Source organism: Protopterus annectens, chromosome 12.part0, assembly GCF_019279795.1.
Source record: "Protopterus annectens isolate FY-2018-M chromosome 12.part0, PAN1.0, whole genome shotgun sequence".
NCBI classification, from domain to species: Eukaryota; Metazoa; Chordata; order Ceratodontiformes; family Protopteridae; genus Protopterus; species Protopterus annectens.
This window is the reverse complement of record NC_056746.1, coordinates 508,838,992-508,861,317: the sequence shown is the minus strand read 5'-3', so window position 1 is coordinate 508,861,317 and position 22,326 is coordinate 508,838,992. Positions and strand designations below refer to the sequence as shown.

General features: G+C 41.5%; 2 protein-coding genes across 2 annotated transcripts in view; one reads left to right on the top strand and one right to left on the bottom strand.

Moving 5' to 3' along the window:
* Positions 1-3,545, bottom strand: part of SNU13 (small nuclear ribonucleoprotein 13) — a 115,637-nt gene extending 112,092 nt beyond the window's left edge. Inside the window, exon 1 of the mRNA XM_044089643.1 lies at positions 3,395-3,545. Coding sequence (XP_043945578.1) covers positions 3,395-3,397 — 3 coding nt within the window. The 5' untranslated portion in view covers positions 3,398-3,545. The remainder of the gene's footprint in view (positions 1-3,394) is intronic.
* Positions 3,546-3,581: 36 nt separating this feature from the next.
* Positions 3,582-22,326, top strand: part of LOC122816679 (cytochrome b-c1 complex subunit 2, mitochondrial) — a 475,154-nt gene continuing 456,409 nt past the window's right edge. Inside the window, exon 1 of the mRNA XM_044089644.1 lies at positions 3,582-3,713. Within this exon, the coding sequence (XP_043945579.1) occupies positions 3,681-3,713 (33 nt within the window). The 5' untranslated portion in view covers positions 3,582-3,680. The remainder of the gene's footprint in view (positions 3,714-22,326) is intronic.

Genomic DNA, 22,326 nt, shown 5'->3' with positions numbered 1-22,326 from the left:
GCTTCTATTATTTTTTGTCTGTGTGTCAGGGTCTAATTAACCCTCTTTCTCAATCACAAACCCTAGATATCTGGCTTCTGCCTTACAAAACTTAATCCTGGCAGCATTAACTTACAGTTTAAAAGAATCCAACAAAACTAGCACTTTGGATAAACTTGACTTCCAATTTTCTCAATAAGATTACTATGTCATCAAGGTAGGATAAAGCTGAATATCTGGTGAAAAGTTTTAGAATTATACCCATGAGCCTCTAAAACAGTAAGGAGCTCTATGAAAGCACGTGGTAAAGATGGTCCAGAACAGAGACTACAGTCTTCAGGGGTGAGTGGAAACTGCTAGTAATCCTTTAAGTCTAAGGTAGTTAGAGACCTTGCTGTGCCACCTAACAGCTATTCTTTCTGAGCACCAAGTATCACCACCTGGATCGGTTATTCATTTTTCATAAAGTAATACAGAAATGTTACAGGCCTGTCAGACTTGGGGAGCAACACATTCTGGCTGCTCTTTTCACTTCAGGACTCCTTAGTAACTCCTCCTTTAAGCATATTTTCCTCTTTTTCATTGTTGTTCTCACTTGTAATCTGGTATCCTACATAATTTTAGGTTTATCTTCGCCCATAGTACAGTTTCAAAATGATGCTGTGTCAAGTTTTACCAGGTGATGCAGGTAAAAGAAAAAAAAAAAAAACTTTTGGCAAAAACAGTTTTACTTTTTGTTTTTAGGCCTTAGACAATGGTTTGTCAATTTGAATAGTTGACATCAAATTCCTTTAAACGTCTTGAAATTTTGGCAGTCCCAATACAAAGTTGGGCACAGGGAAACAAACAAAAAAAAAGGCAAAAAATCTCGTCTGCACTATAGCAAGCTGCTAGAACTGTAATAAGCTGTAGTTACTATGGCTCTGTATTAGAACATTACCCCACCGCGAATTTCACGCAGGAATAGGCGTGGTCTACACGATTGACAGGGCTGAGTGACAAGCCACGCAAATTATACAGTGACATGGGGAATGTCAATTATGAATATTCACTTTGACCGTTTTTAACATAGGCTTCATGCTTTTTATATTACCTTTAATTAGAGTTACTACAGCTTTTAGTATACGATATGTAAAACAGAGATTAAATAAACTTGTCCTACAGCTTTTAGTATACGATATGTAAAACAGAGATTAAATAAACTTGTCCTCATTTTCTACATTTATAAGTGCACCGTCGAAAGCTCCGCATGTCCTGGGTGTCTAACTTGCTTTGTCACTTTGTACTTAACCACATACTGTGTTGTAGGGTAAGAAGTGGGTCAGGAGGACAGTATTTGCGCAGTAGCCACAAGTTCCAGTTTTGCATACACAACCCGTGCACTGCCACCTTTCTTTGGTATAATGTTATGCAGTAATTGCTTCATCCCCACCTTTCTTTAAACATTTTTTTCTGGAGATAAAGCAACAAGCAATATTCTGAGGCAGTGGGACAATAAATAAATGCAATAAAAAAAAAAACCTCCCAGAAAGGTTGCCACCCGCACCCCACACCTTTACAGAACAGGAATTTTAAGTCTGTGTAATAGATTTTATACATGTAGCATTGTGTGTTTGCCCCCTCCCCTTTAAAGAATTGTAATTCTCAGTGTAACAGTGTAATACTTTTGCATAAATGCAGCATATTCTGTGTTTGTTGCAATAGGTAAAAATCTGTTTGGATCGGTATACCATTTGTAAGTACAAGTTCTGCCAAATTATTTAGTGCAACATGTAATATATTGAAGCTTTTGGTCATTGGAAATCCTGGTAGCAGCAAATAAGGGAGAAAAGGTTTTGTACTGAAATAATTACAAAGCTTAGCATACTAATTTCTGAGAGGATGTTTTCCCAAGTTTATTCAAAGCAGTTTTCAAAATAAATAAATGCGCAGAGTGCGGGGCGGGGTTTGGGCGGTCCTTGCTACTGCACATCTGGTGGGGTACGTTTCTACCATACACTCAAATCTAGCACTTCAGCCATGAGTGCAAGAGCAGTATTGGTGCCAAGTTATAAAGCTGTGACAACCTTAGTTTCATTAAACAATGCTAGTATGAAATTTGTTCCCTATCAGCACCCGAGATCTTGCCTTTTTTAAGTTTCCATCCGAAGCCCCCCCCCCTTGCTCTACATTAAATTACAGCACTGGCTGACGTTATAGTATTACCATATATAATCCCCCAAGGCTGTGTGTTTCAACTTCCCTGTATCATTTTAACACATCCAAGTGCTGTACACCTGTTGTCTTTCCAGTTTGTCACATTTTGTAGTTAATTTCAAAATAGTAACACTGTCTCCTGTTTTATATTTCAAGTCTGGCATTTTATAATCCCTACTTGTCCCCCCCCCCCCCAAGTGGGAGGTCTTTTCTTTTAAAGGACTAGAGATGTGATGTAAAACCTAAATAGAAATTATTACCCTCATGAAACAACTGCACTTAGACATAACCTATAGAAAGTAAATCCGATACAACAATCAAACATTTTTTTAGCACATCTGGACAGCTCACAAAATGTTACCATAGCAATGCAGTTTGACAATTATTGCCAGTGTAACATACTGGCAGATTCTGCGGACTTTTTTTATCAACTCAGATTGTTAAAGTAGAGGGAGATAAACTTCTCCACTCACCTTACAAGTAGATTTATTTCATTGGGAAGAGAATGAAAATTACAACGAGAACTAAGTCAACCCTCTTTCAAAGTATAGCACTGACTGAAGGTAGCAAACATTAACATGAATATAACGTGACGCAGACCCGATCATAACTGTTGATGTTCACGCTCCATATCTCTCAAGTGTACCTCATTTGAGGTCTTAAAAAGTTCATGTTCCACATTGGAAGACTGTCACACATTCAGTGTTAGGATTTTTTTACGAATCATATTAATTCGTTAAAAGATCTTCTTTATAAGTAAAACCATCATATTATAATCATCCTATGACCTTCCGAGTTGAAGTTGTTAGTAAGCCATTAGTATGTGTTCCCCATTTTACCCATTTGTTCCACATTATGAGGGCTAGTGTTCCTCATTTTGGAGATGGAAGGTTGAGAGCTATGTCACGCTCATTAGCTAACGTCGTGCTTAATCCAAATAGAGGGCACGTGGAAACCAGTCATTACACCACCGGTAATTACAGAACGTGCAAAAGGCAAATAAAAAAAAGTTCATAATGGAAACAAACTACCCTACTGTAACACACATCACTCCTACATACTGTTTGGGACCACGGTCGTCTCACCATTTTGGAATTAATACAAAACACGTGGATTAATAATCGCCAAGTAGTGCAGCAGCAACTTAACTCACTCAATGGGGTATTACAGAAAAAAGAAAACAAAACGCGTTCTCCTTAGAAATAAAGTACACACATACCATGTTTGCTATATACGCTGTCCCCTCAGCTCTTGCCTCACGGAGGACTACTTATTTAACACAAATAACTTATCTTGATTTTTTCTAACACTAGTAAATAATAATCAACTAAACTAACTGTACGCCACTTCTTCTGTCCACCCGGAAGAAGTTTGACTCTATAGGAACCGGAAATAATCGTTTCCTTCCAAGTATGCTGGTTAGCTATTGGTCTCTTGCAGTAAGCAGTAGGATAGGTTAGGTTAGGCCTTTCGGTCAATGCTACTGGAGAAGGAGAGTTCTGAAGATGAAGTCTGCAAGAAGTGTTCTTTCGTTTTCTGTAAGTTAGAAAGTCACGTTAGATGCTGATTAATAAGTTGTTGAAATGTTTTAGCGACTGAGTAGTGTCAGGTATTGTGTTCTAATAATTAGGTAGATTTTTATTTTGTAAGGTCCACAACTGGGTCTTGCAGCTGAGGTTTATGTCAATGACATTGCTGAGTAGGATAGTTATTATTTTATAAAATGTTGGAAATACTGTTTCTTAGAGGTATTTTCTTTCTTAGGTGTGCTTGATTTTACCCGTGGGCAGGGCTGTAGAAGGTCGTACGGTATAACCTTTATTTGTGCTTGACCCTGGTTTCAGTGCTTTCCTGTAGTGGAATTATTTGTATAATTTGGTTCAGATATTTAGATTCTTGAAAGTATGCACGTTAGTTTGGATTTTACGTAGGATAAATGAATTTCCAAGCAATGCTTTTTTATTTAGTTCATTTTTAACGGGCAAAGTGGGTTTGTCCATAGTCCTTTATATTTGATAACTCTAAATAAAGTTGATATTTTTGTTGTACGTCTTCTGTATTGTTTGTTGCTGTAGTTTACTTAATTTTGCCATTAATTACTATTTGCTTGACAATGCATTGTACTACTTATTTTATATAACTTGGAGCTTTTCTCCTCTGGTCTCTGCTGAAAAAGGGCATAGACTAACCCGGTTAACAAATGTCAAACAAACTAATTAATTGGATAACTGGGTATGCTGACTTGGGTAAACTAATTATTTCACGTCACTTCTGTTCTGGTTATTTGATGAATCAAACTCCAACACTGCAGCATGTTTTTGTTATAATAGTGTGCAGACTGATGGCTTTTATTCTTCTTTCGGCTGCTCCCGTTTGGGGTTGCCACAACGGATCATCTGTTTCCATTTCTTCCAGTCCTCTGCATCTTACTCTGTCACACCAACCACCTGCATGTCCTCTCTTACCATATCCATGGGTTCATAGGTAGGTACTAGGCTATCTGCCCGAAGGCAATTATAAGCCTAGCTGGAATGTGTTGGCTTTCGCCTCCCCCTTAGATTAGTTTCTTGTACCTCTGTCCACCAGAGCCATTGAAGTGATCCCTGGGGTAAACTTTGTTTCCTATCCACTCGTCAAGGTTTCTCTTGAAGAGGGTTAGCGAGAAGCTCTGCATAATGTAGATTGAAATCTTGTTCCAGAGCATGGGAAGTCTCCTGGACAGGAATCTATCCCCCCAGCATGTCCTATTTATTGTTGTGGTGAGGCTTAGATCCCTATAACGTGTGGCTCGAGGGAGTATGGTTTTCTTTAGGTGGAGCATGTCCATCAATTCTGGGTTGGACATGGCCTTGTATGTCAGGCAGAGATCACCTCTGAGTAGGTGATATGCAACCAAGTACAGCTGGAGGTTCTTCAGTCGAGCTGCATAGGGCATCTGCTTGAGGCCAGTGATCCTCTTGGTGAGGTACGTCTGTGGTCTTTCCAGTTGTTGCAGGTGTCTTGTAAGGTACATCCCAAATGGGGCATTGTACTCTATGATGGATGTGATGAGTGTTGCATAGAGGGGCCCAGTGACCTTTTTCAATCTGGATGCAAACCCTTTTTTGATTAGGTGGGCCACATAGAAGGATTTTCTAACCACTTTGGCAATGTGATTATCAAAGGAGAGGTTACTATCTACTTGGGTCCCCAGATCCCTTATTATGTCTCCCGTATTTAGGGGGCTACCACCTATGTGGTAGTTTGTGGGTACTTTGTTTCATCCAAAGGGTATAACTATGCACTTTTTGGCATTTAGCTTGAGGCCATGGTTTTGACACCAGATATCTGTCGCAGTGAGACCCTTTTGGAGGATGTCTGTGTCAGCTGGAGAGTCAGTTATAGACCCTAGTTTGCAGTCGTCTGCGAACTTGGTCAGCCATAGTCATCTTGTGCTTGCCTGTACCTCTAAGAAGTATATGCCGAACAGGAGGTGTCCTAGGACCGAGCCCTGGGAAATGCCACTTGTAACCGGTTTAGAGTTAGACCCAGCTCCCGCAACTCTTACCATGTGGGTTCTGTCCGTGAGCCAGTTGGCAACCCATTTTGTGACGTAGGGGTTTATGTTCAGGCTGGTGAGCTTGTCTATAATACCTGAGTGGGGAATGGTGTTGAAGGCCTTTGCAAGGTGTAGGTAGGCTGTGTGGACCACCTTTCCCTCATCTATAACCTTGGTAACTGTCTCAAAGAAGTCCACCAGGTTTAGGAGGCATGATCTGCCCTTAACAAAGCCGAACTGGGCAGGGTCCAGTGTTTGGAGATTTCCAATATCTCTGTTAATGAGATCCATGATGATGCGCTCCATAGCCTTGCAGACCAAGCTAGTCAGGGTTATAGGGCGATAGTTCCTGGGGTCCGTTGTGTCTCCACCTTTGTGGAGTGGAATAACCGTTGCTGTGCACCACTCTGTGGGGACGTAGCCTGTGGAGAGGCTGAGTTTAAACAGTGTGTTTAGGTAAGGGGTTAGTTTATCTTTGAGTATGTGTAGGACGAAGCCTGGGACACCATCCGGTCCCATTGATGCTGTATTTTTGGCTCTGGAGAGGGCTGTTTTAACCTGAGTGTCTATGATTTCAGGGGTACTACATTCTTCTGCTATAGTTATGGGCCCTTTTGGGGTTGAGAGGTGGGTGGAAGTTTGCACTGAACCTGTCTGCCAGGATGTTGGCTATTTCGGTCAGTTCAGTGTATTTTGTGCCATTCTGCGCTAACTATGCGCAGATCTGAGAATTGCCGCTTAAATTCTTGACATAGCTAAAGAATGCCTTGTGGTTATCTTTGGAGTCCATGGCAATTTTTCTTTCGAGGCTAACCTTGGATGATTTTATGAGGGAACATAGTTTCTTGCTGATACTGATCAGGGATGTCCTCCCTTCTTGGGATTTTACTCTTTTCTGTACTAGTTTTCTCCTTCTATTGTGTAGCTTGTTTATGGCAGGGGTCCACCAGACAGGTTTCCTTTTCTTGGAGGAGTGAGTCTTGGTTTTGTTTGGGATAGCACGATCCATGCATTCCTGCAGGTGCCCATAGAGTGCATTAGTAAAGTTTTTTGCAGCTTGGACAGCGTTATCCTTTAGCATGGGGGCTTTGATACTTCCCACCTCGGTCTTAAGTAACGTGAAGTTTGCTTTTGAAAAGTTTTTCACGGTGGTTTCTTTGACTGGGAGTGGTGGCGGAATGTGGATATCCAGAGTGATTAGTTTATGGCCAGATCTAACCACCAAGGGGTTGACCTCTGGTGTGGAACTCCGGTCGCCCATGTTGGTGATGACCAGGTCCACTATGTTGTCACGTCTGGTGGGGGTGTTGACCAGTTGATCCAGGGCGTTTGAGTTTATAAATTCTAGGAAATGTTGGGCAAGGGAGTTTGTACTTGAGTAGTTCTTCCAGTTAATATTTGGGTAATTGAAATCACCCAGTGTCAGGATGTTTGGTAGGACCTTTATGTTTCCCATTGTTTCCAGGAATGCGGAGTGGGGGTCCTGGGACATGGTGGGTGATCTGTAGCAAGCCGTAATTTGAATAGCAGTTCTGCCCATTGTTAGTTGCACGTGGATGATCTGTGAAGCATCGTGCTGTGCCACTAACCTGGAGGTGTGGGTATCCTTGATGAATATGGAAACTCCCCTGCCTTTTGTATTTCGGTCTGGGTTTTGTCGCCGAAATGTATGGTATGAGTTGTAGCCTGGTAGTGCTGGGCTGCTCTCTGGAGCCTTAAACCAGGTTTCTGTTACTGCACATATATCTATTTTCTCCATACTGAGGAGTGCCTCGAGTGTGTGCATTTTGAGGTTTAGACTTATGGCATTGAGTAGCATTACCCTCAGTTTTTTGTTACTCGTGTTATTTACGGCGGTGGTTTGTCTTTTGAGCCTTGCCTAAAAAAGGCACTATGGGGGTGGCAAGAGCATTGGCCAGTATTCGAAAGCCTAAGGGTGATGGGTGCAAGCCGTCTCTAGCAAAGCAGCGTGGCTTGTCGAGCATGTCATCACAGGCTGATAGACACTGGATCCCCTTTGAATGACACTAGAAGCTTTGCCAATTGTTGAAATTGATAATTTTTTTCTCTATGCAGTGGTATCCTTCTTGGTGAGGGCAGGATGCTAGTCAGGGTCATACCGGCCTGGGCTATGTGATCAGAGAGCTCCTCCATGTCTCTCTTCATGTAGTACACGGTGGTACGGCTCGGGTCATTCACACCAACATGGACAATGACAGTCATATTGGTATTTGTTCTGGAGTGACCTGAGTGCTTGTGTTATGTGGCGGATCCTGGCACCTGACAGGTAGCTAACAGTAACCTTCTCCTTGTTCAGCCTAGTGAGTGGGACGTCAGTGTGCCTGACCTATTACTAGTGTGTTGGGTATGTTATTTTGCCTTCAGGGCTGTGATTGTGTGGCACACTGGTTTTGTGAAGTATGTGTTTCATGGTTTGTGTTGCGGGGTGGAGGTTGCTTGGATGTCTGCTTTGGAGGTCTCTGTTGCTTCTGCAGATTTTTATTGAGAGCCTTTGAGTATGTTTTTGTGTATTTATGTGTGTTTTTTGCCGGTGCTGGTTTCATAGGTCTATGTGAGACTGGTGGTGTGATGCAAGTAATTCCCTTCTCCTCTTGGTCCAGTCTTGGGTTGAGAGAGCTTAGCCTCCAGTTTGGCTGTATAATTGCATCTCTCGCATGTGTTAGTGTTTGGTGGAAGGAGGAGAGGGTTGTCTGTGTACATGAGGCAATTGTAACATTGCCTCAAAATGCCCAGATTCACCAGTTGGACCAGAGAGTACACCTGAAACTGCCCTTTGGACATGCCTGGATAGGTACTGTGAACTGTTTTACTGATTGGCTGGTAAGGTCGAATAGAGAGCCTTGTCCTTCTTTACAGTATAAGGGGGGGGTCTAGTGCTAAGGTTTATTAGTGCTTGCTATGAGTTTTGAGCAAGTGCCGGTATGAGAAGTGAATGGTTTGAGTGCTTAAATTGAAAGTTTGTCTAGTTCCAAGGGAAAAATTGAAGAGTAGACTTTGTGGAACCGGGAATAGTTGTACCCTAGCTAACCGGCACAGCCCGGCGCGCAAAACTGTGCAAATGCGGGTTTTATAGCAGGGAAATGAAAGAGAGAGAAATTAGCCCAAAATGGCCAATAAACTACTAATTTCTGGGCTGAAACCACTCCTCCAGGGACAGATCGACTGCTCAAAACTCCCTCTCTCACAGTTAACAGAGAAACTTCCTTCTATCCAAGTAAGGTATGGGCAAGCACAGAAAACTTGTAACACAGCCCTGAATTCAGCACTAACCTGAAAACTGGACTATACTAGCTTAGAAAGGTGGGAAAACAAGTATTTTTTTTCGTTCGTTTTTTTTTTTTTTTCCATAAAATAAAGCAGATACAATAAAAACAAAACACTTTAAATGCATTTAAATGCACAGGAATGACTATCACACATGAGTATGTAGCCTGCAACAGTTAAACAGGTAATTTAAACACAAACACGACTTTGTTAAAGTGCAGGCAGTAAAGTAAGTACAATATATAGCTGAAACAAGCTTTTTAAATCACAGAAACTGTAGAAAATCGGCGTTTTAGGTGGAATTGGCTAAAGGCTGCAAGAAAATGAAGAAAAATTATACTCATCTTAGGTCTTCCTCTTTTCCTGTTACCTGGCACCTTCATCCTTAGCATCTTTTTTTCCCCAATATACTCTGGATCCCTCTTCAGCACATGTCCAAACCAACGTAATCTTGCCTGTCTGGCTTGGTCTCCAAACCTTCTAACCTGTGTTAACCCTCTAATATACTTATTCCTAATCCTGTCCGCCCTCGTCACATCCAGTGCAAATCTTAACATCTTTAACTCTGCCACGTCCAGCTTTTTGACTCCTGCCTTTTTCTCAGTGCCACTGTCTCCAACCCACTTTTATTACATAGGATTAATAAATGGAAATTCATACAAATGCTACTGTATATGCAGTTCCACAGTTTAGAAACTCTTGCCTCTAGACTTGGAGGCAAATGCAGAAATAGCCAAACTTAAGAAGCTGATATAACAATAGAATGTGACTTAGCATGCATTTCTTGAATTAAAAAAAAAAAAACTCTCACTTTTAATTTTTGATATTATTTGTGTTTTACTTGTATCCATTCACATTTTCTCAAAAATAATCCGTTTTAGGAAGGATTAGGAAAGGCAGTACGACATGCCGAGCCAAAGTCTAGGGTAGTTGAGCGGTATGTGTGGTACATTTTACTAATATAACAATGTCTTCATAGATGTCAAAGTAAGAGTTGGTTAATACTGTTTATTTAACTTGGTTGGTTATTTTTATAGAATGCTTTTATTGGTGGAGCTGTTACTACTCCTTGGTAGTGCTGTTAAATTCTTAAAAAGCATCCTTTATTTTGAGTTGCTATCTGTATAAGAATCGTAGATTTGTCAAGTCTTGCACCTGCAGTGAGCGGAAGCAAGGTAAATTTGATGGTTACTCCAGTAGAGCTTTTATTTTTGTCTCCAGTTTTATTATTGGAAGTTGACATTTCCTAATCTGGGCTGTCCTTCGCTTATTTGGTCTTCAGATTAGTTTGTTTTGTTTATAGGATAACGTACTAATGTGTTAGGGGCCTATTTCAAGTACAGTGTAGGTTCATGAGTAACGCGTACAAGAAAGTAATATAACAGTTTAAAGCATAAACATTTATACTGTTAAAGTTATATGGGTATAACTTTTTTTGGTACTTGCGTATTATCGCAACCACATTTTAGCGGTTGCGAAGAGTGCATACCTGCAGACAGACGACTGCCTGAAACACTTCAGCCAGCTGATGATAGTCCTTACTAATGTCCAAAAAGTTTAAATGACTTTCTCAAATGGCAGACATTACAAAATGACACTAAGTACCCACCCTGGTATCACCTGTTGGCATCTTGATAGTAAAGGATATGTAACAGACGTTTTCTTCCGTTGTACGAATCTGCATTAAGAATCTGGGATTTACACTTCTTTTGGCATCGTGTCATGTTGCAATGTATGCCATTTCTGAAAGTAATGTAAACTTTTTGGCCCATAAGGATTATCATCAGCATTTGCAAGTGTTTCAGGCACTCCTTTCCCTGCAGGAATGCAGTTTTCAGTTGTGAAAGTGAAACAACACTGCGGAGGGGACTGCCTATGACAACACCGGGAAAGGTATTCCTCTGTTCAAGGAACCGCATAGTAAGTGTTTGGAAAGTACAACCCCAACTTTTGCAGTAGTAAGTATCACAGAAAGGGTTACAAGGAAGTTCATTTTTCAGATCTCGTTTAGTGCTGGACAAGCCGATGGATTCTAGATACTTTTACAGATGGTAAGCAAATGTGTCTATGTTAGTTAATGGGGTAGTTTTAACCAATTTAGGCTTTTTATTGCTACACATTGGTGGGTTGTGAAACTGGTATTTGCTGCAAATTTAGAAACTTTGTTATAGCATTCTTCGAGTTTTGATTTTTGTGATGCCTGAAGGTTGGGAGTGCCATAAAGAAGTGTGGGGAAGAGATAAGTAGTGGCAAGTATAGTTTACTTGCTTTGGTGAGAGTTTTTTAAGCTCTGTAAAGCATCCCAAGTTTTTGATGAGTTTTTCTAATGCAATTTTGTATATGCAGGTCGAATTTAAGGTTATCATCCACTGTCATCCCTAATAATTTGCTATGAGAAGTAACTTTAATGGTTGTGTTGTCAAGGGTGAATTAAAATTTTATTTTGTCATGGGAGAAGTTTTGGGCGATGTTGTTTTTTAGGGTTGAGCATGAGAGTTGAATTACAGACTCCTAAGTACATTTTTGGAGGTGTGCTATGTTGTCAGATGTACAAATGAGTATGTAGTCCTCTATTGTATTAGGAAGGCCTGTTGTGCAGATATGTGGGGGGCTTGGTGAGAATGTTTGAGAGGAGGGTAGCAAGGATAGAATCTTGTGGTACACCAGTGTTCCGGAGAGAGACTGAAGTCCCATTTTCCTGACTGATGCCTATTGGCTAGGTAGCTTTTGAACCATAAAAGGGTGGACTGAGAGACTTAATGAAGACATCTGAAGTAGATGTTTGCTGTGACAAACTGTGTTGAAGGCTTTAGACAAGTACAGAAATAAGGAAAAGATTAGTTTGGCATTATCTCGAGATTTATTGACAGTATCTGTATAGGTTAGATGTCCAGTGTTGCTGGAAGGATGGAAGCGATGTTGTGTGGAGGATAGGAGGAGTTCTTGCAGGAGATAGTTTAGCAATTGTTTTGAATACATTTTTCAAGTATTTTGGAGATGGAAGATAAGATTGTTATAGGTCTAAAGTTAGTAGTGTCTTGTTGAATTTCCTCCTCTGTGCAGAGATAATGTGTAACTTTTTCCAAAGAGAGGGAATGTGGGATTCCTGGATCAAACTATAAGGATTGAGACAGGGTAGGTAATGCTATTGACCACCGTTTTAAGGTACTTGCTTGTAAGATCATCAGCTGAAGTAGAGCATGGCTTGCGTTTGTTTGTTTGAGTAGTTTTATATAGGATGTGGGCACAGGTTTGAAGGTGAATAGTGTAGCAAGGAAGGAAAAATCTGTCTTCAGTACCCCTTTTCAGCAGAAGTCCTTTTATATTGTTAAATGCTTTATATTTGATTGCATTTGAAAAGAAGCAAATCCTGAAAAATGCATATGGAGATCTGGTTCACGTCTAAGACCTTAATTCTTTCTTTCTTATAATGGGATGAGTTTTGCAAATACAGTTCTATTGGAGCCCTGTTTAAATGGTCCTACTTGATGGGCAGTGTCAGTTTTGATGTTGCACAGTAGGGGAGGTTGCATTTATTGTTAAACGGATCAGCCTCCCCTCTAATCCTTGAGAGTGCAAAAATTCTGGTACCCCTAGACAAATCAGATTGTGGCATCTGCAAGCACACTAAACGTTTTAGTGTAAAGGCTAATTTTCTTGAACTTGTGTTCTTGGCTTTGTTTAGAGTCAAGAATTGCAATGCTGATTTTTGATGGTTATACTTTGGCTGTTGACGTAGTAGCTGGTTAGACAGAATGTAGTGTCCCTGCAGTCACAACTGAACAGGTGAAAACTGCACTCTCCAAAGCCAAGAACACAGCATCCATGGGACCGGACAACATCCCTGGCTGCTTTCGACATGAACGTCAGAATGAACTGTGCCCCCTGCCCCACACACACACACCTATGCACAATGTTCACTCATAGCCTCATGACAGGCTTTGTACGTAATGAATGGCGCACAGCAACAGTTGTACCACTCCACAAAGGGGGAGCCACCATAGACTCCGGGAACTAGCACCCTATTAGTCTGACGAGCCTGGTTTGCAAGGCCATGGACTGCATCATCATGGAATTCATAAACAAAGATATTGGTAACCTCCAAACTCTGGACCCCACCCAGTTCGGGTTTGTGAAGGGCAGATCATGTCTCCTGAACCTGATCGACTTCTTTGAAATAGTCACCAAAGCCATGGACGAGGGCAAGGCAGTTCACACAGCCTATCTTGACCTCGCCAAGGCTCGACATCATACCTCATTCGGGAATCCTAGATAAGCTCAGCAAATTGGGTATAAATCTATATGCCACAAGATGGGTTGCCAACTGGCTCATGGACAGAACCTACACTGTAAAAGTTCCAGACTTCAAACCTGTGACAAGTGGTCTACCACAAGGTTCAGTCTTGGGTCCTCTCCTGTTTGGGATCTACTTCTTTGAAGTATGGGCTAATACAGAGAGCCTCTGGCTGACAAAGTTCACAGATGACTACAAATTAGGTGCCATAGTAGAGTCCCCAAACGATGTGGACATCCCTACAAAAGGGCCTCACTGAGACTGATGCCTGGTGTCAGAGCCATGACCTTAAGCTCAACGCCAAAAAGTGCATTGTCATCCCTTTTGGTAAAAACTCTGTACCCATGAACTACCACATAGGCAGCAGTCCACTTAACGCTGAAGGTGTGATAAGAGACCTCCAGGGAGTCGAGTGGACAGTAGACTCTCCTTTGATAATCACATTGCACAGTAGTCAGGAACTCTTCTACGTGGCACACCTCATCACAAAAGGGTTCTCATCCAGGAAAAACGGTCATTGTCTCCCTCTACTCTGCTCTCATTAGACCCATTATTGAGTACAACACCCTTTTTGGATTGTACCTCACAAAGCATCTGCAACAGCTGGAAGGGCCACAAAAATATCTCACAAAGAGGATTATGGTACTCTGATGTCTTATGCTGACCATCTCAAAAAACTTCAGCTTTACTCCGTAGCATATTGCCTACTCCAAGGTGATCTCTGCCTAACATACAAAGTTATGTCAAACCCAGAGCTGTTGGACATGCTACTCCTAAAGAAATCCAAATCCCTCCAAGCTACACACTCTGGAGATCTAAACCTGGTCACCACAATTAACAGAACATGCTGGAGGGGTAGATTCCTATCCCAGAGACTCCCATACTCTGGAACAAGCTACCTGTCTATGTCAAGCAGAGTCACTCACTAGCACTCTTCAAGAAAAATCTTGAGGAGTGGATGGGTAATAGGATATTCACCCCGGGAATCTCTTCTGTGACCCTGCTCGACAGAGGCACAGGTTCATAGGTTGGTACTAGGCTATCGGCCCTAGGGCCTGTACAAGCCTAGCCGCAACAATTCCCTGGCTATTTCTTCCCACACTATTTACTTCCCTTGACCACTGTCTAGCAGGGTGACTGATGTGATCCCCGGGGTGAATTTCCTTTCTCCCATCCAATCATCAAGGTTCCTTTTGAAGAGGGCCAAAGAGATGTTCTGCTTGACATGTATGGGCAGTCTATTCCAGAGTCTGGGGAGTCTCTGGGTCAGGAACCTATCCCTCCAGCATGTTTTGTTTATTGTGATGACAAGGTTTAGATCCCTGGAGCATGTGGCTCTGAGGGATTGGGATTTCTTTAAGTGTAGCATGTCCAACAGCTCTGGGTTTGACATGGCCTTGTATGTTAAGCAGCGATCGCCTTGGAGTAGACTATATGTGACGAGTATAGCTGGAGTTTAAGGCGGTCAGCATAGGGCATCAGCTTTTAGGCCTGTGATTCTTTTAGTGAGGTATTTCTGCAGCCTCTCCAGTTAACGGGTCTAATGAGGGATGAGTACAGTGGGACAATGACCTCCTTTTTTCTGGATGAAAAGCCCTTAGTGATGAGGTGTGCCACATAGAAGGATTTCCTGACGTGGTGATGTGGTTACTGAAGGTGGGACCACTGTCCACCTGTGTCCCTAAGTCTCTTATCACACTTTCGGTGTTTTGTATACTGCCACCTATGTGGTAATTAACGGGTACATGGTTTTTCCCAAAGGGAAGAACTATACATTTCTTGGGATTGAGCTTGAGCCCATGGCTCTGGCACCAAGCATCTGTTTCTGTAAGGCCCTTTTGTAGAGTATCCACATCATTTGGGGATTCAATAATGGCTCCCAGTTTGCAGTCATCTGCGAACTCTACTTCAGGGAAGTAGATGCCAAACAAGAGAGGTCCCAGGACTGAACCCTGAGGTACTCCACTTGTCACTTGTCTGGAGCTGGATTTGGAGTCAGCTGCTGTTACAGTGTGGGTTCTGTCAGTAAGCCGGTTGGCAACCCATCGAGTGACGTAGGGATTAATGCCCAGCTTAGTAAGTTTATCTATGATTCCAGAGTGGGAGGTGGTGTCAAAGGCCTTGGCGAGGTCCAGATAGGCTGTGTGGACTGTCTTACCCTCGTCCATGGCTCTGGAGACTGATTCAGAGAAGTCAGTCAGGTTCAGGAGACAAGATCGGCACTTCATAAACCCAAACTGGGTGGGGTCAAGTGTTTTAAGGTTGTCAATGTCTTTGTTTATAAGTTCCATGATAATACGTTCCATGGCCTTGCAGATCAGGCTCGTCAGACTGATGGGGCGGTAGTTCCCGGGATCCAAGGTGGATCCCCCTTGTGGAGTGGATTAAGTGTAGCTGTGCACCGCTCAGTGGGCACGAAGCCTGAGGTGAGGGTATGATTAAACATGACACTTAGGTTAGGTGCCAGTTAATTTTGTAGTTCATGTAGTACACAGCCCAGGCTGTCATCTGGTCCCATGGATGCTGTATTCTTAGCTTTGGAGAGTGCGTTTTCTACCTGTGTGGCCGGTATTACCGGACTTTGGAAATCTTCCGGTATTGAGATTGGCCATTTAGGGGATGAGAGGGAGGTGAAGTTGACACTGAATCGATCTGCCAGGATATTGGCAATATCCTTGGATCAGTATATGTAATGCCATTCTGTTGTAGCTCAGCAGATGTGAGCATTGCCATTTAGATTCTTGACATAGTTATAGAATGCCTTGTGTTTGTCTTTGGAATCTTTGGCAATTTTATTTTCGTAACTAGCTTTGGAGGATTTTATGAGGGATCTCAGCTTCTTACTGATGCTGGTAAGGGATTTTTTTGCATCCTGGGATTTTCCTCTTTTCTGCAACAATTTCTTCCTTTTGTTGTAAAGTTTGTTTATGGCAGGGGACCACCAGATTGGCATCCTTTTTTTGGAGGAGAGCATCTTGGTTCTATTTGGGATGGCACAATTCATGCATGAGTGGATGTGCTTGTACAGTGCCTTAGTGCAGGACTCCGCAGTCGAACTTTCATTTCCCGTCTGCATGGGTGTCATGAAGTTGGTAACTTCTGACCTGAGTAGCATGAAGTTGGCTTTGGAGAATTTTTTTATGGAGGTTTCATTACTGGAGGGTTGGATGTGGATGTTAAGGGTGATTAGCTTATGGTCTGACCATAGGTGTGGAGAATCGATTTCCTATGCTGGTAATGACCAGGTCTAGGATATTGTAGCCCTTGGTTGGACTATGGATTAGTTGATCCAGGGCATTGGAATTTATGAATTCCAAGAACCAATGGGCAAAGGTGTTGATACACTAGTAGTTTGCCCAGTTAATGGCAGGGTAGTTGAAATCACCAAGTATTAGGGTGTTTGGTTGTATATTAATATTTTCCAGTATGTTTAGAAAGGTGTAGTGAGAATCGTGGGGCATGGTGGGGGATCTGTAGCTAGCTACAATTTGGATTGCAGTCTTACCTAGTGTTAGTTGCACCTGGAGAATTTCAGACGCATTGTGTTGGGCAACTAACCTGGTGGTGTGAATGTCCTTGGTGAATATGGACACTCCTCCACCTTTAGTGTTTCGATCCTGGTTTGGTGGCTGAAAAGTGTGGTAAGAGTTGTAGCCTGGTATTGCAGGGGTGCTCTCTGGAGCCTTGAACCAGGTTTCCATTACTGCACAGATATCGCTGTTCTTCATTTTTAGTAGTGCCTCGAGAGAGTGCATTTTGAGGTTTAGACTTCTAGCATTGAGTAGCATTACCTTCAGATTTTGCATGCCTGTACCTGTTACGATGGTGGTTTTGTCCTTTGAACTTTGCTTAAAAAAGGCACTATAGGGGTGGCAAGAGCCTTAGCCAGTAACCTGAATCCCAGGGGCGACAGGTGCAGACCATCTCTGGCAAAGCATCATGGTTTGTCGATCATGTCGTCCCAGGCAGACAGATACTGGATCCCCTTTGAATGACACCAGAAGCTTAGCCAATTGTTGAAGTCAATCATTTTGTCCTTGTATTGTGGTGTCATTCTGGGTGAAGGCAGGTTGCTACTCAGGGCTAGGGTCATACCTGCATGGGCCACATGATCCGAGAGCTCTTCCATCTGTGTTTTCATGTAGTCCAGGGAGGTACGTCTCAAGTCATTCACTCCAACATGGACAATGACAGAGTCATATTTGTACTTGTGGAGTGACTTGAGTGCACGAGTTATGTGACGGATCCTGGCACCTGACAGGCAGCTCACTGTAATTTTCTCCTTATTCAGGCTGGTGAGTGGGACATCAGTGTGCCTGACTATAGAGTCACCTATGACTAAAGTGTTAGGTACGGTGTCTTCCCTTAGGGGCTGTTGCTGTGTGGCACACTGGTGTTGTGAGCTATGTAACACTTTGGTTGTGATTGGTGTTTGTTTGTGCTTTAACTTCGAAGGTCCTTGTTGCTTGGGCAGGTTACAGTTAAGGGCCTCCGCATATGTGGATTTAGTGTTGCTATGTGTGGGTGTTGGTGGTGGTGTGAGTTTAGAAGGGCTATGTGTCGCTTGAAGTGTAGTGCGGGTGCTAACCTTCTTCTCTTGACTGTCTAGCACAATCTTGGGTGGAGAGAGCTTTGCTTCCAGTTTGGCTATGTAAGTGCATCTCTCACAGGTTGTAGTGTTGGGTGGTAGGAGGAGAAGGTTGTCTGTGTACATGAGGCAATTGCTGCATTGCCCCAGTATGCCCAGATTCACCAGGTGGACAGGAGAAATCAAAGGAAGCTGACCCTTGGACATGCCTGGTTTGGTGCTTTTTTTTTTTTTTTTTTTTTTTTTTTTTTGAAAAGTACAGGAGCTGTTTTCCCTTACCTTAGCAAGGTACTTTGCAATTATAGGCTGTTTAGTGCCTATGATTAATTTCTCCTTATTAATAAGGAGAGATGAGTGCTTATATCAGTTTAAGGCTTCCTAGTGCTTTCCAGCAGGTATTGGAGCAAGTGCTAGTCACAGGGATGCTTAAAGGTAAGATGAACCATTTTTTTTTCATCCTAAACACTGCAGTGTGCACTAGAGAATTTAGATGTGAAAGTAGGTAACTTAAGTTTTACCTGTCTAAAAAGTTTTAGTGGAGAGTCACTATTTTTAAAACGGCAAGATAGATTGAAAGGGGGTGATCACTTTTGTATTCCGGTACTATGGAATACAGTAGAATGGCCAATAAATTTAAATAGTTGAAGGGGAGTGATTTCACAAAATGATAATTTTGTGCTTACTCACACAAGCCAGTGAAAGCAGAGTGGAAATGACATATATGGTCAAATTAACATAAGAATAAAATAAATAGCCTCCTTGGGTGGCGAAAGCCAGGGAACTGTGTTGGCTAGGCTTACATAGGCCCTTGGGTTGATAGCCTAGTACCTACCTATGAACCTTAACTGAGAACAAAGTTTTGACTTGGCTTTGCAGAGATTTTATAGAATGTTGTTCAACTTGCTGTACTGTTCCATTTGCCTATAAAGGGGATTTCTTTACTTAACAATATGTGGCTGCTGATTCATATGTACATTTCTGAACAGTTCAGTGTTGTAATCCCCTAAAATTGCAATATTAGAACAGATTAACTGACCCTGAGTTTTTTTCCTTTTTCGTTCTTTTTGGAGATGTAGAAAATGTCTGTTCTGAGCTGTAGTTACTGCTCTAATTTTAAGGAATGAAGGATGATGGTATACTTCATTCAGTGAGTAGACAGAAGTTTATTCAGATCTTCTTGTGCATTTGCTTGTCATGAAGTTATGTATTGATATACTTGTTGCAGTTTTGCTTTAATTGCATTGTTTTTGAACTCCTCCAGTTCTTCATTAAAATCCATAAAACTGGATAGCCTAGATTACCAGTACTACAACCTTTAAATCTGATTAGTTGTCTTGTGTAATTGAAAAACTGTTTCTGCTGTCATTTTCATTTGTTCTGAGATGGCAGGTGTAGATTTAATGGATCTGTTTTATTGGGCAGTAGACTTTGAGAGTGGAGAGGAAAAGAAGAAAATAAACGTTTTGAATAGTAATATGGTTTTACTCTATATTTTTAAAGCAACTTGTGTGTCTTAATTGTATGGAGTTTCCTTCATGCATACTAAACAGTATATAGTTAACAGCGATGAAACTTGCAAGTGGATCATTCACAGTTGTCTTACCATGGAAGAGATTGCTTCTCATCGGAATGATTACTAATTGGCCTGAATTGTTTGGTAAAAAATAGAACGTTCCAGCAAAAAATCTCTCAAATATAAAACCACTGATCATATAAAACAAAAACAATGCAGTAATGATCCATAGAAATGCAAACTTTATTCCATAAAACCTGGTTATCGCCTTCATTCCAGAAGGATCTTCAGATGAATATTAAAGAAAACTTACTTAAAAGATTAATCTTTTAAATAAGTTTTTTAGTATTTAACTTGGTCTGAAGAAGTGCCTTTTGGAATGAAAGCACTTACCAGGTTTTATGGAAAAATAGAATGTGTTTAATAGGGTTTTAGAAACCTATCTAACAGCAATTTCAGCAGTACATTCTCCTGAAGCTGCTTAGTTTCCTTGGGTTTTTGCTTGTTTTCTGTAATGCAAACACACATTTTGTTGAGATGTTTTAACTAGTTGGTGGTGTTCAAATGAAACTTGATGTGGTTTAAACAGTGTGGTGCTCTTGACGTGGTCTTCAGTTTCTAGTTTTCTGTTTCCATTCCAAAACGTCATCAATGACTACGAGACTTGTATTTCTACGCTGAAATATCCATTTGCAGTTTGTAGAGGCAATAAAGGAATGCACATTGAAATTTTAAATTGTGATTCTCTGCAGCTTTTGTATGTGTTCTGGGGTGGTAAAATGTTGACATTTGACTACCTGGATGACGTGCTTAAAAAGAATATAAAGAAATTCTCCTTTGAATGACTAAAGAAATTCCCCTTTGAATTAGTACAGCTGCTGGTGGAACAAATGGGCAAAGAGGCAGTTAAACGAGAGATGTTTTTATGTTGGTAGAGAAATTAAGGATGATTGGAAAGTGGCATCTGATATGAGTGAATTGTATATTTTGTGTGTGTAGTTTCTGGGAAGAGATGGCTGGAGAGGGAGTAGCTTCCCAGTGTAGCAGTTGTTCATTGAATACCAGAAACATGAAAAAACATGGAAGATCCAAGGCTTGATCCTTTCGGTACACTGAAGCATAAAACCTACTGTATTATGAAATGCTGAAATGAATGCCACCTTATTGGACTATATAACAGTGTTAAAAAAAAATGGGGTTTGAATGCACCTTGATGTCCTATTCAGATGCAGTACTTTCACTGCTGGCAGTGAGGACAGTACAACAGGAAAAGACTAATTTTAGCTGAAATGAGAGGGGAAGACTACACACAGGGACAGACAGACTTGACACACTACTGCAACTAAAGGATTAATCCAAGAGAGAATATAACGCTCTGTATTATAGCAGAGTACATGGGAGGTGTCAGCTGCAGGGATTCTATGCAAAACCTGCTTGGCTGGATGGACAGGTACACTGCCTGAGGAAATACTGACTTTTATAGGGCCCACCGAGTTTCCTCGGTACACTTTTAAGAAACAACTTGGCCTGTACCAGTAAAATTTCAAGACTGACTTGAAAAGAATTTTGTTGATTCCTTTTTGGTGTTCCTTTTGTGTAAGGAGGACAGTGTATGCAAGACTGCAGATAACTGGATTTGTGCTGACAGTGACTGACTGGCATGAACAAGTAGGGCTGCTTTTTTACCTGCAATAAGAAAATTCAAACCTATAAAGGTTGGATTCAGTCTGCAGTACCCTGCAGTGTTCAAGGTATTTGTTTATTGGAAACAATGTCTTCAGATACTTATCAAGCTCTGGACAATTAAACAAAAAGTAGGCACAACAGACCCAAATTGAAAAATGACAGTGAGATTCACAGTCTGGTGCTAGCTTCATGAATGACCTGGGAATGATCGAGTGGATGCCAGTGAAACTCTTTCTGTTGTTTTAATACAAAATGTTGGGGAAAAAGAGTTGACAGAGCACACTGTGAAAGTTAGAGGCTTTTATGTCACCTGAAACAGTGGAGAGGCTTAGGACATGGCTAAACTGTTAGTTGAAACTTGATTATCTACTCCGGAGGACTGTGTAGATGTGGTTAACTTGTCAAAATGCCAAATACAGGACATTGCCTTTAAAATATTAACAGGAGGAGGTTTATCTTTGCAATTGAAAAGCAATATCATCCAAATTTAATTTGGGTATGAATCAACAACTGCGTCTCGGGATGAAAAGATAGTAACTGGGGGGGCATTAAGGAAGAATTACTGAATTTGAGGGTGGGATGTCCTGCTTTCAGTGAAAACACAACTAGTGTTCAACTCAGTATGAGGCCCTTGTATATTCCATTGATAAAGGAGCACGTGTGCAAAATGTGCATAAAATGTCTATATAGTCCTTGGTTATGAAGCTGCTAGCTTTCTCAGGTGTTTAATTTGATGATTAATGGATGGTAATGTGGTACATTTTACATTCGAGATAGGTGCGGCTGTGTTTCTATACTCCACATACGGTGATAGAAGGGTCTGCCCACTCGCACCAAATACTTCATTGAACCTTTCAAGCAGTGTAAGATACAGAGCACAGAAACTCCCTTCTTGTACGTGGTGGTGGGAATAAGAAAAATGATTTGTTTGCTTGAATAGCTGGGGCAAGGGTACTGTGAGTAAAAGTGCTTAAATTGAGTTTTAAATCTGTAGGATTAGAAAAGGCCAACTTGTATGAACGTGGAAATGAAATGAGGGGCAGAATAGTGAAATTTGAAGGCAAGAAGAGACTCCTGTTTGTTCCTTGAGCATGGATCCAATGTAACAGAAGCAAGAGTAGATTTTTCAAACCTCCCACTGCATGATCCAGAGTAAGGAACCTCTTTCCTGGGCATCCCTCCTCTTTTTGTGTAGACACTCTACTCTCTAAACTGCTCCTGTACTCCTGCTATAACCACAAACTGAC